General features: G+C 43.6%; 1 protein-coding gene across 14 annotated transcripts in view; it reads right to left on the bottom strand.

The window, feature by feature from the left end:
* Window positions 1–16,865, bottom strand: part of frya (furry homolog a (Drosophila)) — a 45,428-nt gene that overhangs the window by 23,068 nt on the left and 5,495 nt on the right. For 10 of the 14 annotated variants that reach the window (XR_013467031.1, XR_013467022.1, XR_013466971.1 and 7 more), the window contains exons 2-17: window positions 8,788–8,987; window positions 6,202–6,255; window positions 5,367–5,506; window positions 5,170–5,260; window positions 4,923–5,002; window positions 4,743–4,823; window positions 3,750–3,918; window positions 3,494–3,586; window positions 3,292–3,390; window positions 2,656–2,757; window positions 2,285–2,388; window positions 1,708–1,816; window positions 1,465–1,551; window positions 729–900; window positions 469–601; window positions 136–243 (exon numbers count right to left, since the gene is read on the bottom strand). Coding sequence is in view for 11 of the 14 variants with exons in the window: in XM_078098504.1 (XP_077954630.1) it covers window positions 136–243; window positions 469–601; window positions 729–900; window positions 1,465–1,551; window positions 1,708–1,816; window positions 2,285–2,388; window positions 2,656–2,757; window positions 3,292–3,390; window positions 3,494–3,586; window positions 3,750–3,918; window positions 4,743–4,823; window positions 4,923–5,002; window positions 5,170–5,260; window positions 5,367–5,506; window positions 6,202–6,255; window positions 8,788–8,987 (1,822 nt within the window). In the remaining 3 variants the exon portion in view is untranslated. Of the gene's footprint in view, window positions 1–135; window positions 244–468; window positions 602–728; window positions 901–1,464; window positions 1,552–1,707; window positions 1,817–2,284; window positions 2,389–2,655; window positions 2,758–3,291; window positions 3,391–3,493; window positions 3,587–3,749; window positions 3,919–4,742; window positions 4,824–4,922; window positions 5,003–5,169; window positions 5,261–5,366; window positions 5,507–6,201; window positions 6,256–8,787; window positions 8,988–10,319; window positions 10,507–14,291; window positions 14,625–16,865 lie in introns of those variants that run through there. The other 4 variants (XM_078098509.1, XM_078098514.1, XM_040171969.2 and 1 more) reach the window with 2 other exon arrangements.

Genomic DNA, 16,865 nt, shown 5'->3' with positions numbered 1-16,865 from the left:
CACACACTTACTATGTCAGTATGCTTCTAAAAAACGCAAACATTAATAGCCCTTGATTTGATCTCATCCGGTCTTCGGCCAGCGCTTTCTCTTCCCCATGAAGGAGCTTTCCCCAAGATACCGTCAGTGACTCACCGGGAGAGCAGGTCTATGAGCTCTGACTTGGACATCCCGTCGGGCAGGATGCGAGGAATGGCAGCGACACACGTCCTGAACAAGTCAATCTTGGGCTTTCTTTCACCTCTGTCAAGGTCAGATTTTCCATTTACAGGTTAAACTGCAAAACATTGCTTTTAATGTGTCAACTGTCCAGTGTAAACTAAACTAGCATTGGAATATGTAACCAGATTGTCCTTCAAGGTTACTTAAGTTACGGTGGAGTTAATAATGGCTCAGGAACCAGCCATGAGTCTTTCCTACTTGAAATGTTTTGTGCCGCTAGGATGACAAAAAGGCCTGTGCACTTACGTGATCATGTCCTCAGGCTCCTTGTTCAACATCTGAGCATTAGTCATCATCATGCAGCGTCCCACCTCTTTGTCCAGGTGTCTGAGGATATTATCAATAGCCTTCCGCACATGAAAATAATACTGTGACATCCCTGGAGAAGAAAGGAAAACTGTTGATATCTCTGTTACTCATCTGCAGTCAGCCATTTAAATCCCACATTAGGTGCTTAAGCTGTCCCCGCTCTTTGACCTTGCAGCCGCATGGTCTGTCTCACTCACCAATGACTTTGGCCTCCTCATCTGTCAGTGTTTTGCTCAGGTATGTCTTCTTGACTCGCAGCGTATTACCAGAGGGTAAAGTGCAACCAGTGGTAGGCATGGGAGGCTCGCCGTCCTTCTGCTGCAGCTTATCAGCTATGACCATGAATGCTCTCAGACCAATATTCATTCTCTGCACACAAAAAAAGGTCAGCTGGTTTTAAATATATTTCCAATACTGCATTATTTGTCCTGCTACTGACCATGAAACACGACTGTAGCAGTTGCTGCAGTTTCAGGAAGTAGACTTTTCTCACAATTGTGGGGGAACGCTGACGTGAGGTTTTTAGTCCAGTGTACATATACAGTATATAGTCTCTAATTGACTTGCATCACTCACATATTCAAATAATCTGTCAAATTAGCTGACCTAATGTCAACTAAAACAACACTGTGTATTTGATGTCATTTGCTTTATTTGAGAAAAACTGCATATCTGTATAAGAAGCACAACCAACTCTTTCGTTGTATAACTATAATCAATCAATGTAGGGAGCTCATGATCAGAAAAAAGCAAATAGGAAGTATTATGACTTTGAGAGAATGATATTTTGATAATGTAATGTAATGACTTTGAGAGAATGATATATTGATAATGTAATGTAATGACTTTGAGAGAATGATATTTTGATGAGGGCTAATTGGTGCATGTCTCAATAAACACTTTAAACTTCATAAGGGAATATTGAATGCATACCTCTGGATTAAGACTAAAGGCTTTTGCGGGTTTCCCAACACAAAGAAGGTCAAAGACAATCTCTCGCATGGCAAAGTCCAGCCTTTCCTGTGTTAAAATACAAAGAGACAATGTGTTAAATATGATTTCCTGATTAAAGTTTCAATGATATACCTTATAATGGTATATTTAAGATACAAGAATAAAACACGTTGTGACAGTGTGACATCTCTATAGTCCAGTATGGCACATTTTTCTTTTTACCTGTGCAATGAACTGTATGATTTTGACAAAGATATTGAGAGGCATGTCTCTTGGCACCACACTGCGGGAGCCTTTGGGGAAAAGTGTTGTTATGATGGTGTTGAGGCGACTGTGGACACAGAGAATAAACGTAATGATACTTAAACAAGCCTCTTTTTTTAATTATATTGAAAACTGTATTAAATTAGTTCATTCCATTGCTTGAGATGATGTTTTTTTTCAGGATCATTTTTATTAGTTCACACGTTAAAAAGGTCCGACTGGCCTCATTTGGGATCCCAGGGACTCCCCCAGGATCATATTAAGGTGTAAAGCTGGTAAAAGAAAACGTCACTGACCATCGGACGCAGGCAAGTCCCCAGTTCATAAAAATAATTTAAAAGCATTCCTTTTTCTGCGAACACCAATAAATTCAGTCACAGATGGAGGGTTTGCAGTAAAAAGGCTACTTTTATGTACTTTTTTATTCTCCCTCTGAAGCCAAAACCAGTGTTGACTGGAAACGATCATCAGAGGGACACATTGTAAAAGCAGTACACAATTCTTCCTCTTCGTAAAAGAGTTTCTACATATTTACCCCTGTGTTGCAGTGTTGCTCTCACACTTGATTCTGACCATGTAGACCCACAGTAGTCGATACAGGGACTCCAATGCAACACGAGCCATCTTAGGGTCTCTGCTCTGTAATGCAATTACAGTTATGAAACAAAGTCAATGACAGAACAAGGTGCAGCTGAAAATTTCTATAATCATTTTTACCGGAAGCATTCAGCAACACTATAAACAAGCCATGAATACAGTAAAGCAGCAAGCAACAATGTATATTACAACAAATTCAGTTTGAAACAAAATGATACAAACAACTTTTACGTATTTAAAAGGTCCTCTATGACTAACGAAAACCACTTCAGTGTGAATTAAAGGCTTCTGGTTTCCAGGTTGTGTTACCTTCAGATTTGAGAGGCAGTTGTTGAGGAAGATATTCCATTTGTTGAGGAAGAACTGTTTCTGGCTGACACACAGCAGGCACGTCACCAACGGGTAAAACGCCTGCGTGGAGAACATTCAGCGTTTAGGTCTCTTTTATCATCTTCAAATAGCTCCATGCTGAGTTTGTCTTTTCAGTGGATTTCAGGAATTATGCATTATCTCCGAACCATATCTACATCACAGTTATGTAAGGCCAGCTTTATTTTGAAGACACATTAAGCTTTTCTCCTCGTGTTATTTTTTTTTTGCTAATGCTGTAAAGGTTAATGTTTTCCATCTCACTGTCAACTGCTGTGTTGAAATGCTTTATTACATATGTTTACATGTCCTCCACTGCATTCCTGATCGTTCTAATGCTTGTGTCTGGCGGCCTGTCTTCTCTCATAAATCCTTTCCAGTGTGGGCGATGACGTTGATAGAGAACATTACACAAGAGTGACCTTGGAATGCCTGAGGATTCACAGAGAGGACAGGCATCCAGGCAATCTAAGCATGCAGCAGAGGGTGTCAAGAGTGAAAGCTGAATGGAGGTCTGCCAATCTAACGACGCCAATAATCAATTAGCAGTTGTTGTTTTTTTGCCAATCAACTCACCAACGAGTGCTTCTTTCTGGAGGACAAGTCCAGGGTGGTGTCGTACAAGCTGTCCACAAAGTTCCTCAGACAGGGTACGTTCACCTCATTTTTCACGGCCTGGGGCGGCATCGCACAAAGTCACGGTACGAGACACAATCCGACCCAGAGTTCCATCTAATACTTTCACATCAATATTTTGTATTTTGAAATTATAACTTACCGCTGCAACAGGAACCAAAATTTCAACAAAGAGACCAGCCAAGGCATGCTTAATGTCCTTGTCCTTGACTTCCAGGAAATATTGGGCACACTCCTTCAAAAAACAGCGTAGCCAATCACTTCCAATACTATAACTATACATGCATGGTTCAAATTGAAGAAAATATAAGCTACATGAACTTATAACACATAGACATTTTATATTGTAGAAAGGCAGGTTTATGATAATCATTGTCGATTATGGAAGTCTGTTGTACCTGCATGAACTGAAAAGAGGCTTCAAAGTCCTCGACAGGATACATCTTTATTCGGAAAAACTTGACCCCCATGATGAGGCTAATCGTACTCTGCGCTACGTAGGGACTCTGCTCTTTCTGCCGCAGCTCTTTTAACTCAGCCATAAACTTCTTCTTCACAGCAGGAAACCTAAAAGAAATGAAAAGGACATTCTTGTATAGCTGCGTCAGACAAATCCCAAATCAACACTTCTACAAAAACGTTCCTTCACTTCAGAGTCGTGACGGGGGGAGAATAATAGACACTATATGCAGGAAGCACACATCCCAAAAACATCAACACCAAGTCTTAGCCTCGGTATGCAGACTCCGATAAACTCCTGGCCTGGCAGCGGATCCTTTGCCCAAATTGAACCAGAGAAGGGATTCTTCAGCTGTTCTAAATTTAGAAGATAATTCATCATGGGAGCTCACGATGAGCATCTCTTAATCTCTTCCCGGGTGCCTGGTAGTGTACTCGTACGAAACTGAGTGCAGCTGCTTTCCATCTTAATAAAGTGAGGATTAATGTATTTTTACTTCATATTGAGAAAACACCAAATATAAGTATGAGCTGCACCGGAATACCTTTGTTTCACAGTTATACGATTGACCTCTTTCTTTCTTGACCTCTGAGAAAAGTAAAAGATCTCTCTAAAAGCCCCCCAGTAAAGTGTCTTCTGCACAGTTTTCTAAAGGAGGGATGAAGTGGGCTCATCCACCATATCTCTATTTTAAGGGTTTGTTCCTTGCAGCAATGATCTGAAAACGTCAAATAAACAGACATGACATTTCCAGTCCTAGTTTGGTGGGAAGGGAACCTGTCCAAGATTGTGTCGTCCCCTGGGTCTGTTACAGTCTCTTGAACATTGAGGTGTAGGGCAGACAGGAATTACGAAGGGTAAAACCATTATGACACCACTGCGATATATAAAACAATAATGATTTAATCATAGTTCTGTCTCTGCTACTTACTTGGACTGGGCCAATACGCCTATGATTTCTGCATATAAGTCTGCTACAGTGTGCATGTTGCCAGTGTTAGGACCGTGATACCTGTGGGAAACACAACACGAGACAGAAAAATACAAACCTTAGGAGGAACTTAAAGCTACAAGAAAGAAGGGGTGGTGTTGGGAAAAGACAGAAGCTTACCCCTCTTTGTATCTAAAGTGCTTAAAGGCCAAATGAATGACCTCATTGACCAAGCTGTCGAGGACTGGGTGGAGCGACATCTAGTTTACAAGCAGGAGACACAATTGCATGAGAATGAATGTTCAAAAAAGACATTACCATCCTTGTTCCGGAGCGGTGAATCACAACCCCTTGTTAAGTGAGTTTTACATCAGGAAAATACAAATAAGCAAGGAAGCTCTTGGGCACAACAGTTAAGCCAAGTCACCTGTTTCAAAACTTCTATAAGAACAAGCGAGAAGATGAAATCAACGGCCAAATCCCTCCTTTCAAGTAGATAATCTCTCTGCTGCTCGTCACTGTGGGTGAAAAGAAACGAGGGCAAAGGTTTGCTACAATTGTACATATGAGCTTCGCCATTACGTCACTGTTGCAGCATGCAGTGATCGACGCAGTAACTCTCACTTTTTGGACTTGGTGTTGGCTCTCGGCCGGTACTCGTGCAACTCCTCCTCCAGTCCGTTTTGTCTCTTGTACCAGTCGAACAGCGTGCGCAGGATGGAGGGGAGACAGTACTCAGCCAAAGAGCTCATGGTGCTTATCAGCTGGAGGGAGAAGACGAGACGAACATCGGGCAAAGGCTTGTGAGCGTTTTGGCAGTTCCACATACCAAAGTGAGAGATAGCCGATCAACGCTCACTTTGTTTACTTGTACAGCAACCAACAAAAATTCAAACAGCACAAGATACTTAGTTTACGTTTTTCATTTCATGGTTGTGAACGGAGGGTGAGCTGGCCTCTCTCGGACTTTGCAGAGAGACAAGGTGCCCATGGGGCAGCCTCCCTGAGTCTAAGGAGAGGGAGAGGGAAGAGGAAGGAACGGGCGGGGATGGGCCGGGCACACAGGAAGGGAGGAGGGTCTGGTCGGGCTTTGGGAACACAGCGGCCCTTCATTCAGCACGAGGCCGGAGAAGAAACCTGGCTCTGTGTGGCTGCTTGAATGGCCTCACGCAGCAGCACAAGCACACCTCTGTGGTGGCGAAAGGGCCTGCTGGTCACGCCTAGCGCAGAGCTAGCGCCAGCTCTCAAGGTAAACACTCCTGCCTTTGACCGAATATGAAAGACCTTTTGGGATGTGAGCAGAGCTTTCACCGTCGGCCCCTCGGTGGTACAGTGCATCATACTCAAGCATTTTAATATTGCCTTGCAGTTCAATGTTGGTTCTTTCATATAATCACTCGCAGGTTATACTGTAAAACTTGTGTGAAATTGATTGTTTTTGCTTTTTCACACCACTTACTTGGTCAAACTGAGGATCTTCTCCCCTCTGCAGTGACTTTGTTAATGGCTTTTCCTAAAAAAAACACACAAAAAAGGTGTCATTATACAACTTTTGTAGGTTTTTTGTATTTGCACCAAGTCAAAGTTCGGTCTGTGGCTCTTAACTCTGTCCACCACGTGCAAAGACAGCGTGGAGTATTTTTAAACGGGGACACATTACAGCCCCGCTAATGAGAGAGCCATCAATCAGTCTGAAGCCGGGCATGCGCAGGCAGGGTCAGATGTTAGAGATGGGACGGGCATGACAGCTCCCATTATTACAGTCTTCCATCATCGGAGCCGAAGGCCTTCGTGGGGGATTTGGGTCTTACGATGTCTTCTCCTGACTTCTGGATATCGTTAGTAGCACATTCTACTTGCTGAATATACACTTCCTACTACTATTTTGTGTTCCGATGATATTTATAATTGGTTCAAAAGAGCAGCCCTTTTCATATTTCATTTAAGGAATTCAATTAAGATGTAAGTAAATGAATTAAAGTAAATCCTCAATGTACAGTCACTGATAAATGGCCCATTAATGATCAGGTTCATCATAACAATAAAAATGACCACAACCTTTTGTCTGCTTTAGTTAGTATAGAAACAAAACACAGTGCCTGAACAACTGAAACAAGTTGTTATCTTCTGGGATGAAGTCAGAATGAAGACGATACAATTACAAAGATTTATTCTTTTTTTTTAAAAGGTATTTAACACAGCTTTGGGGCACACAATCCAAAACACACGCACACACAACAGTAATAGGAGTGTGTTTGCATTGCCAGCTGATCTATCCTCGCACAAATAAAATAATCTGCTTCCGTTTACCGTTTTGCAACTCAACTCTGGCAGATTGGTCCCCCGGCTGCTTTGTTGGCCATACAGCAATTCACAGCTCATCACTTAATTGATGATTAACCCAAAGCAGCTGTCAGGTGTGCCTGGCTGATGGTAACGTCGCTCTCTCTATCCTGCAGCTGCACTTTCCTTTTTGGACAAATGCTTACACCTGAGGAGCAATCGCTGCTAGAATGGGAGAAACGTTAAAGACTCTCGCACAGACAACCTTTGAAGGACTTAACAGCCCTTTGTGGCGGTTTGATACAGCAACGCTGTTTGAATTCAATTATCTCACAGATTTAGCATTTTCACATTATTTCTCTGCAAATTAACTGTCGTCTGTAATTAAGCAAAGAGTGAAGCAAATTTCCTGGACTGAAGACAATGAGCAGGAGGGATAACTGTATGCCCATAACTACAAGGCAGGGGTGAAACCAATTACTCAGCCGAATCTCCACTGAAAGGAAAAACACGGAGAGACACATCCTCCTCGCAGCTCTCTCAAGGGAGTTGCACTGAAACGACATGGTGCACACTTTCCTCGTGGTAATTAGCACTTTCCTGCAGACCGGGACGGGTGACTAACAGCTTCCTATAAATCACACTCCCTAAAACAAGTAGACTGACCGGTTGGTAAATCTATTTACACAACAATAAAGGGCAACTGTTTGTGGTAAACAATGCTTCGGGGACATAAAGCTTCAGGTGCTGCTCTCTGAGGCTTTTCTTAGTAATATGGATTAGTTAGTCATTTTGAGTTGACTTTCAACAGCACTTGTATGATACTAATGTGGTTCTGGGAGCAGGTGGTGAGCTGTGCAGAAGCGCTTCGCTGTCTGCCTGAATGTCTGAACACAGAATTATTTATGACAGCTGTTCTCCACTGACCGGCCTCAACCTCAACTGGACAAAACGTTGCTCAAAGATTACATTGGAAGCGTTAACCTTCATCTGACCTTCAAGAAAGCTGTATTAGTTTCTTTAGTCAGAAAATTAAAAAACAAGGGCTAAACACAGGTTATAGGATAGTAATTTCCAGATATGCTTTACAAAAACATATATATATATCGAAATACATTTCATTGATTATGAATCATATGAAAAACAGGCAGAATCATAATCTTTTTAAATTAGAATTAAAAACATATAAATGTGTGTGTATATATATAATGAAAAAAAAGAAAGAAATTGATGGAAAAAAAAGAAAGAAATTGATGGAAAAATCTGAAAAGCAGACCACAGGTGAAACCTTTTTCCTCTCCAATCAATAATCAACCCCTGCATATGATTATCTTGGGACTCTGCAGTTTGGGTACCACTCAACATTATTAGGTGGTTAAAACAAAATCCTCGCAAGCTCCGGCAGTGATTCACAATCTGGGGGTCGGGACACCCTGAAGGGGTCATGATAAACAGGACAGCAAATAAGGAAAAACGCCGAGGAGCAATAGCGTACCTTGTTGTAATGCTTTCTACTTCCTGAATAATTTATTACAGTTTCACCAGCCTCCAAAATGATTAAACTGGAAACATCTTTACTCGAGCTGTGTTTAAACGGCACTCTTCCCATATTCATGCCAACTCCGCTGAGCAGTGACTAGACCATATTTGATCTGAACACCAACAGCATACTTTTTTGATTTTGTTTTGTATCTGAAGCACGTGACAGCCGACAGGCAATCACTAGCAGCAACCCTTCGGTTCCTGCTCTCTGGCGACTCACCAGTGGCTCAGCCATGATGAAACGGATCTTGCGCTCTGACATGTTGGTGAAGTTGGCGAACAGGCTCTTGAGAACAAACTCGCCCGGCTTGCTCTCCGGGTCAATGCTGATGGGCAACATGGCGGCCGGGCCTTTCTCTCCCTGCGGACAGCAGACTGGAGGGATGGGCGGTTTGCTGTATCCGTTCCCCACAGGCGAGGCTGCGGAGTGAGAAAGAATGAGATGGTTGAGTTGAGTTGTTCAATTCCGGCCCAAATGAGTGGAACAGAACCAGCAAAAGATGTGTTTACGAAGGGGGATCACCAAATAGAGAATTACTGAGAAGCTCCCAAACATGGACATAAAGTTCTGCACATGTTGAACATTCCTGAGGTGGACGGTCCAAAGGGCACCGGCTTGCCCCGAGTCTGCTCCCTTTCCTTTTGCTACAGTGAACAGAGCGCATATGGAAATTAAAACACCACGGCCAGCAGCTGGTGTTTTCATTTCGTACCGAAGATGTCATTGCCCTTTGAGGGAAGCAAAAAATCTTGTGCATGTCACCAACCCTTCAGCCAGTGTTATGATGTGGCCCACGCTTAATTGCAGATGGCCTGGCTCGGGCCGTGAAACCCCCGCAAACTAAAACACAACTTAAGATTTACCTCAGTTTTACACTCTGCTGCTTCCAGACACCAAAGTGCTAAATATAGCGGAGAACTGCAGCCAAACATCTCATTAGAACTGTGAGATTTGTATTAAGCCCGAAACTCTGCAAGCGCTAACTGCACGTCCACCACCCACACTGCCATAAATCCAACGTGATGAATATTCAGAGCGGACAGAAGAGACTAACTGCCTCACAATGTGAACCACATTTCCTTCAGCCGCCGCAATTTGAGCATGTTAAAGTGTATGAGTCTAATAAATAAATGTGACTGGACAGAACTCCCATCAGCAGCTACAAAGCACCGCCCGCACTGGGTCCAGAGAACAATTCATCCGTCAAAGCATCATATCGAACACCAGACGTTATGTTCAGAATGAGCTTTGTTTCCCTTGCTTGTTGATTTATGGATCACAAGTGTTTCAAATCCTTTTAAAAACTGGTTAGGTTAGAGCTTACTAAGACAAAGCACAGTACTGTACTGACTGGCTTTGTATTTATGCAAAATTCAACTTCTATTGAGAGATATTTGTGTAACTAGTGTATGAAATGATGAATTAATGTGAGATAACATTATAATCAGTACTTCATCACACTCTAGGCCTGTACCATATGGTAAAGAACAACACCTAACAACCTGACAACAATCTAATTTAAGGATCTCTATAGTCTACTCAAAGAGGAATTAGACAAATCAATTTTCCGCTGTGCGAGAAAAAGCTGCACAAAAGAGGCTGAAGAAACGCCGCGGTACCAGTAAACAGGTCTGCTCCTCCGGGTCTTTTGAGGACACAAAGCGTCTGGATATCTCTCATGGAATGCGCAGCACGTGTGACGATCTTTCAGAACACGCTTCCCCCTCACTCACGGTCAAATCAGCACCTACCCAGGCCCTTGATGAAGCTGATGACGCTGGCCTTACTCCAGCACACAGCCGTCCCGTCCATAGTGGGGAAGGGGGATATGGTATCCAGGGTTTGTCCTGAATCTAGGCAAACGATTGCTTGTAAAATCCACCGCCGTCCATGTCTTGCGTGTCAGATGGCAACGTCCTGCTGGGCGTAGTTTCCATGGCGTCCAACGACGGGGCGTGTTTTGAAAAGTGAGGGTAGTGTTTGGGACGGGTCCCCACGCAACCTCTAGAACCTCTCCTTCCCTCCCTCTCAGGGAGCTGCTTCTGCGTTTGGCTTCCTCTCGCCTTGTGACCACCCGGCGCCTTCCAAGAGTGAAGGTCAGGCGGGAATTTTTAGCTGAGCCACAGCGATGAGGTCTAACATGCTATGGTGGCATAGTTGTGTGACTATATTTAACCCGGGGTACACACTATACTGACGGAGCAATCCTCCCCTTTCGCCCACCGCTCCAAAGCACGAGGGACAGAGCACCAGAGTGTAAACACCATTGTTCATCAGGCGCTGCTTCGGCACACTTCACTCCTTAAGCACCACTGTGGTCGAGCCAAATCAGATCCATCTCAGACTTGCCAGTGTAGATGCAGGCGTGTCTGATTTAATTTAAAAAGGGATACAACTTGTTAAGTCAAATAAATCAACACAGGATTCTATCAAGATTCTCCCATGAAGAGAGCAACCAGTGTGCAAGCCCTTTCTGTAGCTCGGTGTCTATGACTCAGATGGGACATGTGACTCTGCAAACAAGGAGCGCGGGCACAGTGTGCATTACATCATCGCCATGCTGGAAACACCCTGAGCATGGTGGTGCTCCCGAGGGGACAATGCAAACAGGCTAACAAGTGTCCCTCTTGCACACACGGAGACACACACACACACACGTGCAAAGAATGCAGTTCACCAAATGCATCTTCAGAGACCGTCCCACTGGGTAAACAAGCGCCTTAGCGCTCACTTGTGAAGAGAGTGGGTGGATATTTAGATACTACTGACCTCCTTTACTGAACCAGAAATTCCAATGTCAACATGGACCATCGGGAGCGTTTTATCAAGCTGCTGGGAGAAGCATTGGCTGTGCACTTCTGTCAGGGACTTCTGAGCAATCTCTAGGCTTCAAAAGTGCAAAACATTACTATTTCATCCATTTCCTACACCACTGTATAGTAGTATAAAAGGGACACTGTACTTGTCCACTGTGCTCCAACAAAGGTGGGCGTTGACAGAAACGTTTGCGTCACTTAACGTAATGAGCGGGAAAAATGTTGTCGCCTGGTTTAGATCATAAAGTTTAAGGTCAGGAGGAAATAACCCTGTTAACCACCAGATGTGCCACACCAACTATATTTCCATCTTTAAATAAATAAGAATAAGCCACTTGAGCTTCATCATCATCATTATCATGGAATTCCGTTTGGAGTTGAAGGTGAGACATTTTTGTTTGAATAGTTATCAAAAGAAGAGGTCAGCAACAGCGGGAGCCAATAGAGCAATGAGAACCGAACACTAGTACATTATTACAAAGCACAGTTTGAGTGTCCCAAAAACCACTACAAATGGTGGGAGTGATTACAGACTTCTGTGAAAGCAGATGGAAATGTCAGCCTCAAACAATGGACCATGAGACCCGTTTCAGTCTCAAACTATGGACCATGAGACCCGTTTCAGTCTCAAACTATGGACCACAAGACCCGTTTCAGTCTCAAACTATGGACCATGAGACCCGTTTCAGTCTCAAACTATGGACCACGAGACCCGTTTCAGTCTCAAACTATGGACCACGCGACCCGTTTCAGTCTCAAACTATGGACCATGAGACGCATTTCAGTCTCAAACGATGGACCATGAGATCTGTTTCAGTCTCAAACTATGGACCACGAGACCCGTTTCAGTCTCAAACTATGGACCATGAGACCCGTTTCAATCTCAAACTGTGGACCATGAGATCCGTTTCAGTCTCAAACTATGGACCACAAGACCCGTTTCAGTCTCAAGCTATGGACCACGAGACCCGTTTCAGTCTCAAACTATGGACCACGCGACCCGTTTCAGTCTCAAACTATGGACCATGAGACGCATTTCAGTCTCAAACGATGGACCATGAGACCCGTTTCAGTCTGAAACTATGGACCACGAGACCCGTTTTAGCAAGCTGACATCGTCCTGGAAACTGCCGCCTGCTGTGAGGCTGTGTTTCGTTTATATAAGTCTCTGCCCGTAAAAAACGCCTCCTCCACATTGCCCGTCTCTTCCAGCTAAACGGAAGGGATTCGTCTATGAGTAACTTCTGCAATTTCATTTAATGTTAGAACATTATTTTGAATATTTTTAGCTTCAAGCTAAAACAGGATTTATTTTAAAATGTGGTGAGAAATTTGAGGAAACTACCAAACTAAATGAAAATTTAGCACAAAAGTGTTTCATAACAGAAACAACTGAACTGGACATGTGTGACACCGCCGTGCTTGGCTCAGTGCAGCTCATCTCCTGCTATGATTGCCGATGGTGGGCCGGCCTTTGGGCAATTCCAACACCAGACGTGACGCCTCTGCGGCACAATGCCGGTTCTGTGCCACTGGTTGTTGCTGTTTTATTAGAGCTGTGCACACTGACTTATGATAGGACACTGGAAAAATGGACCTCGACTTTGTTTACTCTGTGGTGAAAGTGCAAACAGTATCTGATGAACAGCAGGGAGACTGTTGTGCCCAGTCTTATTAAAACCTGTTCAACTCTTATATATTCAACAGTTAAAATATAGAGATATATATATAGAGAGAGAGATGTATACATAGAATATCTTTTACCTTTCTTGATCAGCTGTCAATATGTCTGGAATCCTCTGGATTTTAGATGAAACTAAACTGTCTCTCTTGCCATCTTGTGCATTATTACAAAACAGTGCATGTAAACGACAGCAGAGATATGAGTAGGAGGTCTGAATTCACGGAAAATGTTAAATGCATAACTGTTGCCACGGTGAATATAGCACAATGTGTGTGCCTGTGCCTTTACCAGCAAAGTGCCCCACACTGAGGATTATGCAACATCATCGGGAGATGGCTCAATGTGTTGAGTGTTTGCACAGGGACGGCATGTTCTTTTGTATCTCTTTTCATTCAGATTCAATAGCCAACACTACCAGACTGCATGAGCGATGCAGCTGACTTGCTGTCACTCACGTTGGATCTTAAGCATTGTTACGTACATGTCATATATGTTATGAACTTTGGGGATCTATACTGCAACTATTTCATTTGCTGAGGTCTGCTGGTTTACCGACTATTTATATACCATATCCACTTTTCTGTTTGTTTTTCTTCCAAAGAGAGTGCATCTTTAAAAGGGGCCTGTCCTATCTTATATAAAACCGAATTACCCCACGAATCAGATGCAGAGAGGCATCCTATCCCATCCTAATGGGCCATGATGGGAAGTAGTGGAGCTGTGAGTTCTGGATAGAATATGCAGCCAAGCTGAACCTCTTCTAATCCTATTACTGTGCCCTAGCACTTAATAAGAGGCGTTTAGTCTCTGTCAGAGACTCACGGTTTGAAGTCAAATAAGGCTAAGAGAGAAAAATAGCAGATATCATTTGCATACATCAATATAGTACTCGTGACAAACTGAGCAATAGCAGGCGGGCCACACTACTGCGCGCCTGTGTATAATGAGCAACTTATTCCAGCCAAAAACTCTTGCTCAATGGCTGATTCCCCCGGCTGTTGCTATGAGACCATTGAAAACCTTGCAGCGCCTCTTTCGCTAAAAGTATGATGTATCCAAGTTTTGCAGCAACTGGCATGTCGCACATTCAGCTCTTTATGCTACAAGCAACCGCCAACCCCAACAGGGACAAAAGGCTATAAAAAGTCAGGTTCCGCAGTGGAGTCAGGCAGCTCTGTCAGCTGAGGACAAAAACCACAACAACAAGACAAACTGCTACTCACTGCCGCTCCACGATTTCAGCAAGGATTTGATGCTGATTTCAAAGAAGCCGGAGTCCTGCTGGCTGGCCATGGCTGCAGCTTGCCTTCGGGTGTCCCCCTCCCAGCCCCCCACCCACCCCACTTTACTTGAGGTATCCCTCCAGCAGTAGCAGCAGCAGCAGCAGCTGGGCTGGGACAAGCAGGTAGCCTCCTGCTGTCACCTCTCTGTGACGCACACAGCGCTGTGCTGACGAACCCCTGAGAAAACACAGTGGCACTGCTCTACTCCTCCTCTTGTGTCCTGTCCTTGGCTATCAGCCCCCTCTCTCTCCCTCCTTTCCCTCTCTCTCTCTCTCTCTCTCTCCAAAGCCGTGGCAGGCAGTGGGCGGCAACGCAAGCTCCTTTTAAATAACTGCGCGGAGGCTGAGAGTGCAGGAAGCAATCCTCTTAGCCGAGCGCGGTTAATAATAACTACTGTCTGTCTGCGTGCGGGGCATGATAACGATGTCATCGCTGGGCCTCTGCGTATTTCAGCGTGACTGGGAGCATCTGACAGGCCGCTGCCACTGGCAGAGGAGATGGAGAACGAGGGAAGTACATGACACATAGCAGGCAACATCTGTGAGAGCGGGGGGGAAGGAAAAAGACACGCAAGTGATCAGCGGGCAGACAGGATTAACTGCACACAGGGGGGCAGGGGCTGACTGTTGACCTTTAACCTGCCTTGAGCGCAGCAACTATAACAACGTTTGTCAAATATGATGCGTGCCTTTAGACATAGACTTTTCTGATGATAATAATGAGGGGGATTATTAATTCTCCCCCAGGCCTATAACATAGTAATAATTTTATCAAAAAAACTAAAGTAGCTCAAAGGTACTCATTTACAAATGCAAAGATATAAGGTAAAAAGGCAAATAAATAAATTATTTCTGTTGAAAAAACAGCCTAAATACTTAGAACTGAAAAAGCAAACTCATGTCATCAACGACACATCCTCCAATCCCCCCCCTCACTCTGCAGCCCCTCGGCACTCTCAACATAATCCTATCAGCACTCGGTCCGTCCATCAAGCGGCGACCACTTGACCTTCCTTACGTAACGCACTCTGTGATGGAGAAGCCGTCGCTCGTTGCAGCAGTGTTTGGTAAACACACATTTCAGGAGCTCGGTGTCCTGACTATACCCAAGACACTGCTGCCCGGCTGCCCCCTCCTTACAAAAGCCCCGCTGTGTTTTCATTTGACCCCCACGTGATGAACCCCCTTGTCCAAAAAGTGCTGATGTGACTTCATCATCATTTAGCATTAGCATTTCATTTTATTTTATTGTATTACTTGTGCACTGCTGTCTTGTCTATTGTTACAATGTCTACTGTCACGCACCAACCGCCAAGACAAATTCCTTGTCTGTTTGACATATTTTGGCAATAAATGTTTCCTGATTCGGGTTGAGTCCGCAACCTGTTATGCTTCCCAAAGTGTATATATTAACACTCCAAGGGATATGGAGTCAGAGAGCTTTGCATTTTTCAGTATGTAAAAACTGGTGACATGTGTACACTTTGCAGAGCAGTTCTACTGCTTATCCTCATAGAGACTGTTAAGTCTGCCTTAAAGGGGAAATACTTGGTACTTAATCCTAATTGTCATCACTTTTAAGTCACGTCCTAAGTGGTGTTAACACAACACTTCAAGTGGGGATAATATTTTTGCTGAAAATCATAATTACTATTCAAATCCATATGTCCCAGCTAAGCGTTGCTTAGTTTGTCTGTGGTGTCTCTTAGCATTAGCATGTCGAGGACCTGCTTAAATGTAGAGTGAAAACGCTCCAATTGTATACTGGTGAATATTATATTTGTTGCTTCCACAAAGCAACTCTGTTATAGATATGATCAGGGCGTATTCAGAAAGACATCTTTCACTTATTACATGGGCCTTATGTTTATGTCTGGAGACAAACGCTGATAAGAAGTACTATAGTCTAATTAGACTAAATTGGACTTATTACAGGTTTTGCTTTTCCATTTAAAGTCACAGAGAAACACTTTATAACTGAGAACAGGAAATACGCAAATAGATTCTTTAAACACTGAATGATTGAATTATTCTCCATTGGTAATAATCTGGTAAGCAGGACTTGTCCTGGGAGGAAAGATGTTAAACAGGAAAAAGTTGATGCAACGTTCTGAGCGTCCTATATAAAAGCAGTAATAACTTTAGTGGACTCGTCTCAATGCTGGACAGCCACGATGCAGGCTGTACACATTCACAAATATCTAGAAAAAAGCATAACACATTTGTATCGCACAGCTGGGAGCGAGTATCATGAACATATCAGACAAAGTTCCACTCTGAAGAAGCTTAAATATGATGTTTATTGCAAAGCACATTATCTGAACCTTGTGAGCACAACGGCTGCCAAACATTTAGACGTAAAGCACTGACAGTTTGCTGGCACACCGCATGGGATCAGCGACACTTTGTAAAGCAGGGCTACTTCAGTAATCCTTCCATAATTACCAGGTTTCTATATATGGAGCTTCAGCGGCAGCCTGTTCAGACTCAAAGCAACACCTTTGGCAAATCAATA

This window comes from Gasterosteus aculeatus, chromosome 1 (genome assembly GCF_964276395.1).
Source record: "Gasterosteus aculeatus chromosome 1, fGasAcu3.hap1.1, whole genome shotgun sequence".
In the NCBI taxonomy this organism is placed as follows: Eukaryota; Metazoa; Chordata; class Actinopteri; order Perciformes; family Gasterosteidae; genus Gasterosteus; species Gasterosteus aculeatus.
This window is presented reverse-complemented; position numbering and strand designations above follow the sequence as displayed.